Here is a 17,702-nt window from a genome sequence, read left to right as displayed (position 1 = left end):
TCACAAGATCTGGTAAATATATTCCTCATTCACTGAATAACAATGGATGCATTATAGTTAGTTTCAGGCATTTGATTCCCATCTTTTCAACAAAGTGCTTTTTAAACTTCTGGCTGTACTCAGAGCCAGATGCTGTAGGTGTACCACTTGTCCACACATACACCCTACCGATGGCACAAAGTTGTAGAGGGAGCGACAGTAATTCTGCGAGGCTACACTGTACAAATGGGATTAGAAACTCAACTACTAACTTCTGAAACAGAAGCCAAACACTTCACTGAGAAACAAAACAAAAATGAATTGATTCCATTTAAATTAATTTAACTGGACAGGTAAATATCTAAGAGTGTGTCAGGTAAAGGTGGTGGCAAATAAAGATGATCCATCTGCTCATTATCTTCAGAAAGAAAGGGAAATTTAGCATACCAAAATCCCTAGAATTTCTCTTGAAAGTGAAAGAACTGATTCATAACAAATTTCATTAAGATCAGAAACACAGCATGTACACATTGTCCATTCCTAGTAGCATACCAGCATGGCCAACAGAAATTATTTATGTATGCAAGTATGTTATTAATGAAGTCTATACCTTTGTTACATGCTTGATCGAACCAACTGTGAGGTTTCTTCGATGATGTTTCACACCTGGGAGATCCCAAAGGTGATCCAGCACAGCTTCTCCTTCTTCTAGTACATACTTCCGACCCTGGAACTTTGGTTTCTCATAAAAAATCCAACTGTAATAATGATATCATGAACTGAGTTGTTGCAGTTAGGTAAGACTGTTCTTACACAGCACATGTGTTGTGCTGTTCAGTAATGAGCTCTTCTTATCAAGCCAACTATCACACCTTTCTTATCCTGTACCTCAGTAGTCACATTCAATTTAGATAAATATGGGGCTTGTACTTCCGTGCTTCCAAAGTAAAATACACACTTCTCCTCCAGGATGTAGCCTAACCCAACTTAAAACATTAACTGGATAAGAAAAAAAGCTAAACCACGATGTAAATAGAAAGCCTTACTTTACCAGAACAAAAATATTAATTGACACATCAAAACATGTCCTGTTCAGGCAGATACTATGCAAGGCATAAAACATTTACATACAATAATGGCATTCAGTATTTCTTAGGACATGAAATAAAAAAATGTATGCAAAGCCAAACAAGGCTGCTTCAAAACTATGTAAATGGGACATGCATTGTTACTATGGCTTATTATCAAAACATTCACTGTAAACCTCACCAGTTAAATTCCAATGCAACGGACATGGTCCCAGACCCAGCTTCCCAAAGCAAACCACGACACACTTGCAAAATCTACCTTAAAAGTACTTGTATATCCTTCCGCATCCACATTCCTCTAAACACTACATTACAAACAGCAGCTGAGATTGTTCATTTTATGGTTCTTTCGCAACAGCTACTGTATAATGGAACTGAACTGTAAAAGAAACATTTTCTTTGGCATACACATGCTTCTAGCGATGATTATGGCTGTACTGTCTTAGCACTTCAGGCAGGAAGTCTAAACTTACTTGTGGTTCTATTAGCAACTTTCTGTTTGAAGCTAGTTCCCAGGAGAAACAATTTACTTTTTTTTGTACTGCAGCATTTGAAGCCTTGTTTCATGCTTTTTTTCACTGGTATCAGTCTAATTATAAAGAAAGAAAAAGACACTCTTGCAGATCAGACGTGTGTCATAAATAAATGAAAATATAAGAGAAACATATACAGTCTTCCGGAAACTAAATATGACCTAGATTTCTTACCATCCTCTAATTATCCTAAGTAATGCTCCAATGGGAAAGATCCAGGACGTGGTATCTAGCACATCAGAATGAACTTCTTGTTTACTTTTGTCGCCATAAATATCATAAATAATAATCTGAAACAACATACAATGCATACAAATGAGGGCCCATTGCAACATGCAGTGTAGACAGTTATTTTCTGCATGGAATAAAACCTATTCAACTTTTTGCCCAAGTATATGCACCATTAAAAACCAGAAAACGTGTGACAAATTACTCCATGTATCATATTGATCTATGTGACACAAGTTTTGCTTACTTACCTTTCCTGGTCTTGGATTATATTTCAGACTTGCCCTATCAACGAGGTTCTGAAATTAAAAGGACACGGAAAACAAATATAAACATCTACAACAGTAGCACAAAGCATATACAGATTATTCTGAGTTCACTATTTCTATCAACATATGCAACTGTAGAAACAGTTGCAGAAACATCAGAGCAGAAACAACAGGGGTTTGTTTCACTGTCGTTCAGAGTTGATGTGAAAGAATCAAACAATACACAGAAAGTTTAAGTGCTATTAAGGAAGAACTATTGTAAAAGTTATAACTTCTGGAAACCCATTACCATTTCTCAGCAAACAAACTTCGTATCTTAACAGTGGCAAAACCAAAAGAGACCTCTAACACAGGCTGAAATATTCTCAACATCATGGAAAGACTTTCTTCAGTTACGCAATTTGTCTACGTGGCATTTTCAATTTCTAAATATTGAAAGAACTGTTTCCATACCCTCATTTGCCATTGCTTTAAATAAGCTATAAATACCTAACTAAATAAAAATGCTCATCTTCGGAAGCAGCTACATTTCTTACTTGCTAACTGAGCTACAATTTGTAGAAGACCATGATAGAACAATCACATAGCTCAGTAAGCAGATATTTATTTGGTTTTTTGGACAATACAGCTCCACTAATCTCAGAAGTAGAGCAAAATAACACTGTTCGTTCAAAATTCCATCTTCTTCAGGTTGAAATGTTCTTACCATGGACAAGTCCGTGTTTTACTATTATGCAGACTTGCTTTTACGCGTATTTTCCTGTTGCATATTTTGTTCAGATATTCTGTTTTAAAATTAAGTCACATTCGTCTATCTGCTAAACCAAGAATAATAAGTTTAAAAAATTATTTTATCAAAAGACTTAAAAAAAAACAAACCCAAAACAAAACCCAAAACAACCTCTGATCTTAAACAGCTTAATTACTTCTGTTTATGGTAAAAGAATTAGCTTTAAAAAGGGAGTAAGCAGAACAGGGAGAGAGCAATTTGGAATCAGGGCCAATCGCTTTGATTATTAATAGTAGGTGACACAACATCTTACCGCTGACAATTCTCCCAATTTTGGCATGGTGTTGTCTTGAGACCAGTGAATCTTTGGCAGAAACATATCCTGGAGAAGGCTTCCAAACCTGGTTCCCTTCTCAGAGGAGCAACTGCTGGCAGATTTCAAGTACTGGTAGTACACACTTGGAGGAGGAAGCTCTAGAGCAGCATCAGCTTTCTGCGAAACTGGCTTACAAGGTGTTTGACTGGGAGAAGCTGCATCTGGAAACAGTTCTGGCTGCTCTTTAGAGTCAAGCTCTTTTGAGAGAAAAAGTGATTGTTCAGAAAACAAAGCTCCATTTTGGTCATTTGATTGAAGGGTTGGTTTTAAATTTCTCCTCCACTGACTGGAAAAACAGTCGTCTTCTCTCTCAACATTAACTGCATTTTCTTCATATGATGATTCATCCTCCTCCTCATCCTCCACTCCTTCCTCCTCCTCCTCTTTACTGAACTGAGAAGTAAACTGTAAGCGCTCAGAAACTGACTGGAGAAGAGAAAGCACAGAAGCATGGTCAGAGTTATCTTTAGATATTCCACTAGGGTGGCCTTCTGGTGACACATCTGTGGAAAGTAAATCTTCTTGAGAGCTGTCGTCTTCATATATTGGAGACAAAGAGAAAGGATATACTCTATAGCGCCTGGCCTCCACACTCAGAAATGACTCTGAGCTACGGCTATCTGTTGCTTCATTCAGCTTGTTATCCTTCCCATAAAGGCACGTTGGCTCATGCTTATTCTTTGCTCTTTCACACATTAAATGACCTATACTATCTGAATGCAAATCAGAAGAAGAAAGCAAACAAGTTTGCATGTCATCAGTTGAGACAGATTTGTTCTCAGTTTGAAGAGCACCTTCATAAATGATAGTGAAAGAACTGTTTTCCCACTGTTCAATTAGTGGAGAAAAGGCCAAAAGATCTGTGGATTCCTTCGTAACATCGTCAGAATCCAGACCATTTTCTTGAAGCTGATCATTTCTCTTCATGTCTTCATCTTTCATTTGTACCTGCTTCAGATTCCCATTATTTTGGGCAACAGCCGTGCTGAAGCAGTTTTCCTCTTCATCTCCAATTACAGACAATTCAGGTACAATGAACTGCGCATTTAAGCCAGCATTAATCTCTGCTATTTCACTTGCCCCTTCTGCTAGTTCCTCTTTACTGTCCACTGCCTTTAAATCTTCTAAGATTGCTTTTACTTGTGCAGGTACTTCTGCAGCTTCTCTACTGCAGCGTTCATAAAAACTGTCCTCTGCACTTCTTTCCAGAGACCCCCAGGCACTGCTTCTGTCTTTAGATTCACTCTGCACACCGATACATTCTTCATCAGGCATAGAAGATGACAAATTATCATTTATAATTGGCTGCAATGAACACTCAGGCACATCTGTATTACTGCAAGAATCCTTTAACTGCAACGACAAAAGCATCTCTTCAGTCACAGTAGCATCTTTATGTATTAAATGTAAAGATCCATCAGATTTTCTGTTAGTTGCTGATGCTCCAGCTCTGCTACACATCTCTGCTGCAGCCAGATATTCACAGTCCTTTCTACTGTCCCTCTCTTTTACTGGCGTCATAAGATCTGATTCTGGCCTTGCTGAACCTCCAGTGGGTAGAAAACCATTTGCTTGACATGTAAATGCATTATTTGGTATCTTTTCACCTCTTTGGGGCCAGTCTATGCCGTTTGCCATATTATTTGGAAGCAAAGGAGGATCTGAGCAATCTGCCTTTTCACAGTTTACAGTTGCACTCCATGTTCCCTTCTTTTCTGCTAGTTTCTGTGCTTTTGCAGGTAAATGGATATCCAGGTTTAAAATTGTTGGTATTTCAGCCTTAGGTTTAGGCTCGACCTTTTCAGAAGTTTTTTTACTTTCACTGCCTTGCTGCTGACTGGATGCCAATTTCTGTATGGCTGAGTTAATGACTTCATCAACTGTTTCTTTTGCTTTTAGTGTTAGTGCGCTGTGCAGGTCAGTTTTATCAGGGGTATAAGATAGCATCTTTTCATCTTGATGATTTGTTTCATTTCTTGTAACTGAAGCTGAGCCTCCTCTACCGCTCTCATTAAAATGCTTTAATAACTGCACAGTTGACTGGACTTCTTCTGCTTTCAGCTGCACAGTTTCATCTTTCTGATCATGTAGAATATCCATATTTATTGAACTATCTTTGCTCCCACAAAGCTGGCAAATACCAATGGCTTGTTTTGCTATTATTTCTTCTATAGCCAAGTGTAAAACTGAGTCCGTTATTTCCTCAGCTTTTTTAAACAAAACCACAGCATCTTGGAATTTAGCACGTTCTTGTCCCTTTACATCAGTATCTTCCCCTACCTCCTCAGAACACAGCTCATTCAACTCTGTAGGTGCAGCAGCTATTTCGTTATCCCTCACACAAGGGGGTTCTGAGATAGGAGGACAGTAACCAAGTATCACCTGACCTACTGCACTTCTGCACACACTCTCAGTACAGGCTGACTCGGATGCTGTTTCCAAAGACTTTAAAGGCATTGCCCCTGCCAAGACACTTCTGTCTGCCTTTTGCATGCAGGAGGCCTCCTCTACACCATCACTGGTTCTGTGACTGGAAGAATTACTGTTCCCCTCAGCAATACCTAACATTTCCATGGCAAAAACAGAAAGGTTGGAGGCTTCTCTGGATCCCAGAGTAGGTGAAGTGGGGCTGGGGACAGAAACATGCCCCACATCTACTCCTACAGCGGAGCTATCAAGTGTAGCTAGACTAAGCTCAGGTTCCAGGCAACCAGCTGGGCACAAAGCTCTTGGGTCTCCTGAGCAAAGTGCCACCTTGGTCATTCTGTCCTCTGGAATTATTCTCCTAGGCTTAGCAGCTGGAAAAATAAGGCTGTCCTTTTCAGAAGCAGCAGACCATCTAGCAGTCTGGCCATTTTCAGAGCAAGTGTCAGGAGAAGGCATTTTTCCTTGGTTGTCAGATGAAGAATCAAGTACTGTGGGTGACAGCCTAAACTTACTACTGTCTGAAAAATTAATACACCTATCTTCAGAAATGGGTGGAGATTCAGAAACGATGTCTACATCAATGTCACCTTCACAGACAAAAGCAGAATGATTTGTCAAAGGTCTTTCTCCATTTCTCAAGGCAGAATGAGAATCCTCCTGATTTTTTTCTTGCATCTGAGAAATATGAGAGGGAAGTTCAAAGATGTAATCTTTACACTCAGGAGGAACAGGAGCAACCTCAGGCTTACCAGTCTTGTCAACTTCAGAAGCGGCAGCAGCACAATCATGTGTCTTGTCAACAGGGATTAAAGAGCAAGGTGCAGGCTTTGCTGTGTTACCTTCTGTGAGTGTAACTAACGGTTTAGCAGAAGCATCTTGAACACTTTCAAGGGAAACAGGACGATGGTTGTGGACAGGAATAGAGTTTTCAGGGATGCTCATCTCTGTAGGCTCAAAGGATTTGCTCTTCTCAAGTTCAAGATCAGAACAAGAAAGTGTCTCTCTCTCATCTTTCAAACCAACTTCTCTTTTCCCTACAGTTTTATTGTTGAACTTGCAACTCGGATATAGAGGAGCTGAGCGACAGCCTCCAGTTTCAAAGGAAGACTCATAAGTTACAGAGAGAGGTGCTGTCAGATCATCAAAGTTAGATTTCACGCTTTCAAACCCATTTATGCATGATGATACATTGGCAAGGTTTTCTGCTACAACTTCAGGTAAAACCTTCATTGTTTCCTCACCCTCAGTTTCTAGACCAGGTAAAAAGGTCTGCTGAGTGGCAGTATCCTCAGAATTCTCCACACAGGTTAATTGGTGATCGTTTTGTATATGTACCGATTTCTCTAACAGCTCTTCATTACAAGTCCCCTTGTCCATGACAGTATCTTCATCATTTTTAACAGGTGACACAGAAGTAGTTAGGTTACCTGAAGCTACACATTTTTCTCCTTTGGACTTCATGCTAAGCAGAGTAGGTACTTGTTCACTAAAAGGTAAAGGACCTGTAGCAGTAAAGTTGTGTGGACTTTGCTCTCCTACAGCTGCCACAATTTTCTGTGTATCACTATTTTTATTTGCACTACCTGTATGCTGATCCACTCGCTGCTGAAATGTAGTGGTACTGGAATGAAGCCTGTGGACATCCAATGTTAGCTCCGAGTGAAGATCCATTTGATAGTTACAGCAAAATTCTCCCTTATTCACCTGTAGTTCTTCATTAACTGTCTTGCTTTCCGATTTGGGTGAATGCAAACAATCATCCTGCATTTCATTTGTGGCCTCCTTATTAGCTGTTTTACTACAATCATTTTCTTCATCAAAGTTAGAAGAGGCATTTTTGTCTGTCTGAAACACAGCTTCTGCTTCTCGCAGCAGCCCATCCTCTTTGCTCAACAAATCATTTGCAGAACTCGTTTTAAGGGAACTGGTAATCTGGGAAGTGGAACTGGTTAAGATCTCACCGTTTCTACTACTAGATGATAGTAATGAATCTAGTGAATATGTCCTTTTAACATTTGCTGCAGTTAAAGCAGGTGTAGGTTTGAAGTCTATCTCATGAGAAGTTGTGGCTTTTGCAGTTGTTTCATGTTTATTGCTACCCATGCAATGTTGAGCTTTACCAGACTTTTTCCTTCCCATGTTAACTGCAGAAGAATTTACTACAGCATCAACTTCATGACCTTTACCCTCAAGTTCTCCATTTTCTTTTATTAAGTGTTCTGATTTCAGAGACACAGTTGTATGGATTTCCCCATTTTCTCTGACCACTGAAGCACCTGTGTTCTCAATACTTTCTTCTCCTTTTTCAGCTGTTTCTGATTGATTCTTCAGTAGCTGCCTTATCCTTGCAGAACCTCGATACGTTGCGTAAGTGACTGCAGGTGCTTCTGGCTTCCGCTGCATCTGCCTGTAACGAGGACCATCATTATCAGTACAAGAAAGACTAAATAGCCAGCGGGATAATAAAGGTTAACACAACCTGTAGATGATGTACAATACTCTTTTCCTCCATAGGTTAGCACAAACTCTGGACTGCACACCACACTGTTGTCCTTTCCCTGCTCTTCTTAAATACGGACTTGTGTGACAAATGATACATATACGCTACCATTTACTGTGACCCTCCTCTGGACTTGTTCCAACAGATCCATGTCCTTTTTATGTTGAGGACACCAGAACTGCACACAATACTCCAGGTGAGGTCTCACGAGAGCAAAGGGGCAGGATCACCTCCTTCGACCTCCTGGTCACAATCCTTTTGATGCAGCCCAGGATACGGTTGGCTTTCTGGGCTGCAAGTGCACACTGAAGCTGGCTCATGTTCATTTTCTCATTGACGCGCACCCCCAAGTCCTTCTCTGCAGAGCTGCTCTGAATCTCTTCTCTGCCCAGCCTGTAGCTCTGCCTGGGATTGCTCTGACCCAGGTGTAGGACCTTGCACTTGGCATGGTTAAACTTCATGAGGCTGGCATCAGCCCACCTCACAAGCGTGTCAAGGTCCCTCTGGATGGCATTCCTTCCCTCCAGCATATCAACTGAACCACACAGCTTGGTGTCATTGAAATCCACCATGCCCTATGTCTGCTAAGGTGGTGGCTGGAAGCGGCCATTCACCTTTCTGGGAAATTGCCATTCCTGTTTCAGAAGGGTCTCCTTAAAAAAAGAGTTAGCTAAGATTTTGTTTTCTAATATAAAAGCATTGCAACAGATAAAAGATATCTTAATGGCATTTTTAAAAGCTCTTTGCTTGGTTCACATTTACTGAGAAGTCAGTACAGCTCTCGAATTGAGGATACATAATTTAAGTCATAAATAGAACACAAATTCACTAAGGAAAACAGAACAGCAAATTAAATTATTCTGTTTATTTGAGTATCATTGAGTAATTGTAACTTCAAATATTATCTGTATAGATTCAGAGCATGTATTCTCTCAACACATACAGAAGAATATAAAAATTAAGTGGATTTTCCAATCTGAAAGAGAATCTTTTTTTGGATAAGGCTTTAGAGGCCCATATTCTTACTTCAATGTTATTCTGAATAGGGAGTTTAGTATGATTTAAAATCACAAACTCCTTGTTTGTGCAGTATTCGAACATGCAAAGAGCACAAGTGAACTAAAAGGGAATTTATTCATATCCATAAGCACTCAAACAGAGATATGAAGTCATTAATACGCATATTTAGCATTGCTAGGTAGATTCAGGATACTGTCATAATACACAAATATTGGAATTTAGACATTGTGATAACACAAAAATTAAGTTTGTATTGAGGTTAAATTCATTGTAATCTCTGATGAAGGCTTTAGCAGGATCTCAATATAGAGTATATTAGCAAGGTATATTAAGGTATAGAGGAAACAGAAAATCATGCACCAACAGCATGTCTCCCAAGCTATTTCCACCAAACCCAAGACATTATTTTGAATAAATGACTTGAAGACAGTTAACTTTTACTGCATATTTTTCATTTCATGGTTGATATTTTGTCTGAGACGCAGAGGTAAGAATTCAGGATTTATCTATAAACATGTGATGAGAAAGTCTTCAGTTTGTCTCCCATACCCAACTTTGCCTTCGAATTTCTACCATGAACTCAGCAATTCTCAAATCCAAAGCATTCAGAAATGGATTGAATAGGTTAACTTTACAGAAGACTGCCTATACAGGGACGACAAGAAGAAGTCAGAAAGATGGGGTACTGCATCTACGTTGATCAGATCCCAACAAACCATTATACCATTTATTACACGTGGTCATGTAAAACAAACATCCTCAGAATTTTCTTTTTGCCCATGTGGCTCCCTTCATCATTTGTCCCAATTCTTTTTGCTGTCTTCTGAGGGAATTTTATGCTCAAATTGATCACTTTCAAGTCTGAGCACAACTGAAAGCTACCTGCCCTACAGAGCTCTGTGCAGAAACCCAATCCTGACTAGCACTGGCTACAGCACCACTTCAGCTGAAGAACCTCATTCTGTAGCTGGCCTCTGCCACTATCTCCTAACAGACAGCTCTGCTTTCCTGCAGACTTGCTTCTACCAAGAGTTACTCAACAGATGCTACTTTGAAAAGGAACCAATCTTTTCTTCCATAGACATGGCAACTGACGTTTGATACCAAACTTGCTTCTTGCCAACATATCCTTTAGTCCTAATGTATTTACTTTTAGAGCACATAGATGGATGTTCAATTTGAACACAAGATATTTAGTGTGAGGTGTCCCTTCCCATGGCAGGGGGGTTGGAACTGGATGATCTTAAGGTCCTTTCCAACCCTAACTATTCTATGATTCTACGAAAACCCACATTCCTATGCAGCAGCAGCAATTCAGCTGTAAGCCTTATGAAATACATTTAGAAGGAGCCTGTGTCACAAGATCTTTTGAAAGTGTCACTAGAAACTTATTTTATAGACATTTAAAGTAATTCATTTCTGATCATCAAATGAACATGTCAGTTCAGAACCTACCTTAAAAACCCTTTGCAAAGTTTTTTTTCAACTCATGAGGATACAGATGAAAGCCTGATTATACACAGAACCCACTGTGTATTCTGTCACATATTTCAAATACTGGGAGATTCCTTCTTTCCATTCTTCACAAGAAGCTATTCAATTCCCTATGAAGCCTTAATTCAGTTTCACAAAAGATTGTTTGACAGCAACAAGAGAGGATGTCAACATGAGTTACATTAAATTTGTCAAAAGTTGGTGCTTGTAGAGCTTTCTTCTATTTTTAAAGAGAAATAGAAAGTTCAAGAGGGGCTAACTCAAGAAGAGGCAAACATCTTCTGACATGGGATATGGGAGATATCTTTAATGACTTGTCCAAAAAGTGACATTAGTTAGTAATATACACATAACAATCATTATAAAACAATCTTGTTGGTTTTGAAGCCCTGAAGCAGGAGGAAACCTACTACCTTGAATGCCTCATCTCAGTGTGTCCATACAGACTACACTGTAAGCATCTTTTTCAAGTGTATGTCATCAAGACGGTGACCCCTCCAATCTTGGTATCATTTTGTACCATACAATAACGTGGAAAGCAGACATCCCTAGACCTATTTTCAAAAAGATGAAGGAAGATCATACAGCATGGTACAGCACTACATGGGTACAGCATCTCGGATCCCCAGGCCATTTGCACAGCATGGCATCCACACGAGTAAGTCCTTTGGACCAGCATCACTGCTTAGCTCCAAGCTCCCTAACTCAGTTTTACCAGCGCCCAAGACATGCAACAGCTATTTTCCCCTCATACCTCACTTTTCCAGGAGTTTTCTCCCCAGCCCAACAGTGTTCTGCTTTATCAAGCACATGTGTGACCATTTCCTCTCATCCCCCCTCGCTGACCCCTCAGAAGCATCTCCCAGAGAAGACAGATCTGCAGGCTACAGGCTGAAAACCACTGATCTAAATCGGTCCAGCTCTTCTGGTTCCAGTCTATCCCTCCCTGACTATTACAAAATCATGCTATTGTTTAATTTTTTCCACTTGGCTTTTTTTCCTACTGCATACTTAACTGACAACTTTCTTGAATTATTTAAGGTTCTTTGTCTGGAAACAACTGTCTTAAAGCCATTCTGAAAAACCTTCTGATGGATTCCAACTTAGTTGGCCAGATGGTTTCTACACACATTAGATCTTCATAAAAACCTAACTGAAAAGTTGCCATATACAACTTAGAGGAAAGAAAATGATTATGTTTTTAGCCAGAGGGGATAGCTTTGTGATTTAAATCTGAAGTTTGAAATATTTTGTTGTCCTGGGACTTTACAATGTACATTTCAAAAGGTCAAAAGTTTGGTTGAACAAAGTCATTTGCACACAGTTGATTCTGCAGGAAATTTCAAAGCTAATGTTCCATATGCACAATTAAGAGTCAAAGACAATTTTAATAAAAGCAAATGTAGTCTCTGTATGCTTAGAAGGAATGCTTTTCCTTCCTTTTGCCCTTCATGGTACTACTTCTTGATTATCTTCCAAGTCTGGAAAGCAATGTTACCCCTTGAGTCTCAAGGAACAATGCACAGAACAAGGCAGATCCAAAACACCTGTGAGACCATCACCAGCCTGGGATCACCACTGATGCTTCACTGTCATCTTCCCCAATGCCCAGCAGCAGTCAGCCTTTCTGCCCCATAGCTGTGGGAAGTATCCATGCACACCTACCTCGCTCCCCTGCATCCCATGGAGTTCAGCCCTCCAGTCCCTTCCCTTCCATCACACTCAGATATTCAGGCCCTGAAATGCTTGTGATCTGCCTCATAGTGCCTGTGCTGCCTCACACTGACATGCAAGGAGGGTTTATAAGACGCTTCAAATCCCAATGAAAACCAAATCACAGTCACAGGCTGGATGGCACAGCGTTGCCTCGTGAAAGTTGGCCATGTCTTTGGGCATACAGTTGTAACACAGGCTGGAAAGGAGCATGGGATATTGTCAGACTTTTCAATTCTTGGAACTCTTGTTCCAAGCTGTGCCAACCAGATCAGGGTGCTTGCGGTCTTGTCCTACCACTTCCGAGCAACTCTGAGGATGGGCCTTTGGGACAAGAGCCCTGTGTACATGCCACAGGGTTTGAACACCCTCATGGCAAACCCACATTTCCCAATATCCCATGTTCCTGAAGCCTCTTGTCCCAGCTGCACATCTCTCAGAGGAGTCTGCTTCCATCTCCTCTAAGGCCTCCATTAAGAGAACTGAGGCCAGCAGTTAGGTCTCCCTTTAGCTTTCTCAAGGCTGAAGAAAGCCACTAAGCCACTACTCTTGACTTCTCCTCATATGTAATGAAGAACTACAGCTAGGAAAGCCCTCTAAAGGGAGCTTCAGACCCTCTAACTGGCACTACTTGCCACCCCAACAACAGTAACGATGAAGGATGAGATGATCCTCATGGAAGATGAGGATTAAGCCCTTATTGACAAGTTAAAGGCCTAGGACACCTGAGCAACTACATTACAGGTAGCTCCTTAACTTCAAAAATCACACTGGAAAATGCTGTTTCTAAGAAACAATCACTACTGAATACAGTGCACAGCTTAACAACCTTATTGGAAAAAGTTCAGTGGAAAAAAACCACCCAGTAAATTAATTTTCAGCTGAATTAGGTTAGCTTCATTTTGCACCATGCATCTGTTATGAATTACTTGAACTTGAACCTTTCATCCTTCAGAAACACAGAAATCTTTGCTTCGATGTCAACCAGAACCTTTCCTTTGGCCCACATCCCAGCTCTGGGCAGGTTCCCTTCTCTGGCAGGCAGGCAGGCTTGGACCTGCATTTCTCCTACAGTAGAGCCCTGAAATTCACCCACCCCACTGTTGGAATGGGCCGCTAAAATCTCAGCATGGCATCTTTCAGTTGACCCACATAGGCTTGTGCTCTCGTCTAAATCTGAATGTCTACGAGTGGTGTTGAAGGGCAGCTTGCTCAAATCAAGATATGCATAGAGATGTGCCTGGAAGAATATATTTAAGAACAACAAAGCCCTCTTCTTTAGTGACCTAACGCTAAATCCATCCATGAGAGTTTGGGCAGTAACCCTGCAATCACTGCTGGAGGCCTCCCTTCACAGCTCACCAAGAGAGTAAGGGGCGAGATGGTCCTGATGCTTTCCCAGGGACAGCCTGCTAAATCCATTTTGGGTCATATCAGGCTGTCCTAGAAGGGTAGAGCTATCCACATAGTTCATACCTCTCTGAAATGGCAGCAGGTCACACTCAGCAATGACTCCCTGTCAGCCTGAGCATCAGGAGCTGAACAACACTGCACTTCCACAGTGTGTTTCTGAATGCAGGAAGCAGAAAGCTATCAGAAGATGAATTACTATGCCTCCCTTCTCCCTCACCATTTTCCCCAACCCAAGATGCATAGCTCTGCCTCCCACTCCTCCTTGTGCTGCTTCATGTGTCTGTGTGGCAAACTGCATCAGGGAATTATAACCAGAACTCACCAATCTAGGTCCAAACAGGCATGCAGGGCACATGCAGGCAGGACTACCTGGGGTCCACAGCTGTCCTGGTGTTCCCCAAAGCCACGACCAAGGCAACCTCTTACTACAAAGGGAAGCAGCTGTCTCCCTTGTTTCTGATGGGCTGCTTATTACTATTTGCCTGTACAATGTGAATTTTTATGCAGGTATTAGTATAATAGAAGTAATCAACACAGTGCTCGTTTTCCTCTTATTGTCATCACCCAACAGATGCTTTCTAAGATGGATGGACACTGCTGTGCTGTTGTGTACACTTACGGTTTTAAATGTTCAGGTCCTGTACGTAAAATAGGATGTGGGAAGGCAATTACAGAGGAGGAGATAGCTCTGACCACAAGACAGATGTTATTTCAACAAAAGCAGCAGCAGCAGCTTCCCCACTCTTCTGCATTATTTCTCAGGAATTACCTGGTGAGACCATGGCTTGGAATTAAGTGATTTATTTTCCGCTCACTTACTCTTGACTGTCTGCCAAAGGCATCTGTAGGGAAAGATGAATGCTGCTGCTACCGACTGAATCAAAACCGCAATACACAATCCATCAGACAAACTAAAGGGGTACATAGCTTCTGTATCACCACAAGCCTGCATCTGAGCAGTAACACGAGGGTGAATGACAACCTCCAAAACAGAAATGTTAACCAGAATTATGTAGACCTGAAGGATTTTATTAGACATATTTACAGCAGAGCAAAAGAAAAGGTCAGGTTTTTTGACAGTACCAAGATGGAAAATATCATGCGATTATATGTATAGCAACAGGCTTACTACACTTTCAAAACAAAACAACCCCTCACAAAAAACGACAATAACACAGGAGAACTCTAAATGGTCAGAAATTGGTCTCTCCTCAAGGCTACCTTTCTATTTAATTTCCTGAATTAAAGAATTTGCAATGATCTCGCTTAACTATTACTAGGACTTGGCTCCTGGGAGGGTGCACTGTAAAAGCATCCTGTTTGGAGAATTTGTTTCTGAAATCACCCCCTCACATCTTCTACCTACAGTTAGAAAATCCTTGCAGTCATGGGGTTGGGAGCTCTCTCTCTCACTTCCAAGTCCACAAGGCTCGTAACAGAAAGGAGATGTCAGGCTTTTAACATCATTAAGGAGAAATGCAAAGGCTAAAACTAAACATGAACTTATTTCTATAGTTAACCCTCTGCCCAGCGGCCTGTTATACTCCGAAGTTGCCATCTTACCCATTTGATTTTTCTGTGCTTAGTACATACCTTACTTTGCATTTTTCTTTTCCACTCACAGCTTTTTAAGGATCACTTCAAAACTGTATCTTATATTTTACCAACCTCACCTCTTCATCATTAACCTTTTATAAAACACCAAAACCCCAATTTCTTGCTTCACTTCCCAGGTGCAAGGAAATCTTCAACCATCCCAGACAAATGGGAAACTAACAGATGTAGTAACTCAAGACTTAGCCAACCCAACCCTCAGCCATCTTCAGTGCTGCAATTATTATGTCCACAGTAGTTGTTGTCTACAGACTTAGCCAAATTTATCATGGTTCTGTCCTCTGTGCTCTTTCTTTACCACTTTCCACTGTCTGGATTTAAGGAGCAGAAGCCCTTAAAGCACAATTACCTCTGAGCCAACCAGCCAGGGTGATGGAGCAATAATGTGACCTCCACATTTTGTCCCTTACAAACACGTACTCCACAGACTGAGTTCATGAATTCCACTTTCTTTGGCTCGAGGCCTGGAAACTTGAGCCTTTAGCAAGTGCCAAACCTCCTACTGAGAGCAAAATTAACCTCAGCCTACAGGTCAGAGCAGTCTGATTTCCCTGTATTTTGCAAAGTTTTGCTTTAAGGATATGAGGTTAATGAAGTTGTCTGGGTAGAGGCATCTGAGACCACTTGTTACATATTCTAGTTCTGAAAGTTGTTTGGTTTTGGGTTGGGTTATGCAATCTAACAACAGTCCCTCTTACACTTACTGTTGCAACCTCCTCCCTAACCACACATAACCTCCGATTAAATATTTGACAGTAGTTTAAATTAACCAATTAATTTAAACCTTCTTCACGACAACGGCAGCAGATGTAAGATTAATAACACAGTTGCCTTAAGGATTTGTAAAGATCTCAGCTTCCCTTTGCTTTCACATTAAATGGTAAAATTGTAGTTTAATGTATCAATCAGTAAAATCAATAGTACCTTTGAATTTACACAGATCACTAGCATGTCTCTTCTATCTTTTGGGACCCAGTCCTCAAGAGATTAGCAAAAGACCACGTTTGCATCATCCCTTCCCTTCATGGTATCCATGGACCTTCCTGTTCCTTTGTTTTACAGCTTCCACACTCCACTCCCCAATTATTTGCGTGGTTTTAGCACCCACTTCCAACTACTTCTTAGTCCTTTCTACAAAACCACCTACACAACCATAAGCAATCGGGGGCACTTTTACAGTTTAACTCTGCTAAACGAATACCAGTTAGTTAATATTTAGTAAGGAAGCTCGCTAGTACTGAAGACAAAAACCTGCTCTACATCCTTTAAACTTTTAATGGAAGAAACACGGCATAATTAAAAAAGAAACATTAAAAGAGAAGAATATGGTATAATCACTTCCGTAACAGGAAAAAGGTTATCCTCTATTCAAGTATTTAGAAAGGCCAACAGCACAAACCTCTGCTTCTGCACCATCATTTTATTTCTCTTTACTACCTACTTCAAAAACACAGTTTGCATTGTGTAGTCAGACAGAGAAAAACATACATGAAAGTTACATTGAGATTAACTTGCTTCTATCCTCAGCCAGACAGGGCAGGATGTACACTGTACTTTTGAGCATGAGCCTAAAAGGAAAATGACTGGTTTACTGCTTGGCCAATTTCACAACAGCTGTAATGAAAACCCCACAAATTTTCTTCCATCTTAAAATAGGAATTTTCCACAGAAAACCTCTGCTCTGTATCTAGATCAACTTCCCCCCTACCTCCAAAACACCAACACAGATTTTTATAATGCTTGCCTGACCGTAAGACAGGTCCTCTGTACTGAGAGAAATCTACACTGATTTGCATAGGTCATCTAACAATATAGGACAATGTCAAAATATACTCAATATGAAAATGCCTGCTGCAACTTTGAAAAAAACCCAAATAACTCAAAAATGCTTGAACAGAGCAAGAAGGTCACTTCAGTAAGTTAATATTCACACCTTCTAAAGTCTGTAAGCCAAACTTATTAATGCACACTGTTCTAAAGAAGAATTCACAAGAAGCAAATGAATACTGAGACTATATGACCCTCTAACCTGTGCAGAGTTTATCCAGCACCTGATCGGTTTCCTGGTCAAGATCTCAAATGCAGCAGTATCAAAAGAACAGAGCAGCAAAAAAATCCCAAAACGTTCTGGCACTTCCACAGCTCCTATCCACAGGCTTGGAGGTATCAATGAAATGGGAAAGTGAGACAAAGCTCACGCATCCACTTTGAAAAGCCATCGGCAATCAGAGATTTTTACCCAGAAGCAAAGTGTGCATCAGCTCCTTACTGCATCAGCTAGGGGACTGAAGATAAAAACCAAAAGGAGAAAGACTGAC

General features: G+C 40.6%; 1 protein-coding gene across 1 annotated transcript in view; it reads right to left on the bottom strand.

The window, feature by feature from the left end:
* Positions 1-17,702, bottom strand: part of CRYBG3 (crystallin beta-gamma domain containing 3) — an 89,346-nt gene that overhangs the window by 41,841 nt on the left and 29,803 nt on the right. The window contains exons 4-7 of the mRNA XM_061365334.1: positions 3,141-8,037; positions 2,080-2,127; positions 1,775-1,890; positions 590-737 (exon numbers count right to left, since the gene is read on the bottom strand). Of these exons, the coding sequence (XP_061221318.1) occupies positions 590-737; positions 1,775-1,890; positions 2,080-2,127; positions 3,141-8,037 (5,209 nt within the window). The remainder of the gene's footprint in view (positions 1-589; positions 738-1,774; positions 1,891-2,079; positions 2,128-3,140; positions 8,038-17,702) is intronic.

This window comes from Neopsephotus bourkii, unplaced genomic scaffold (genome assembly GCF_033783945.1).
Source record: "Neopsephotus bourkii isolate Nb327-2 ecotype Australia unplaced genomic scaffold, CSIRO-AGI_Nbou_v1 NB_1287, whole genome shotgun sequence".
Taxonomy (NCBI): domain Eukaryota; kingdom Metazoa; phylum Chordata; class Aves; order Psittaciformes; family Psittacidae; genus Neopsephotus; species Neopsephotus bourkii.
The sequence above is the reverse complement of the archived record's forward strand: the minus strand, read 5'-3'. Positions and strand labels throughout refer to the sequence as shown.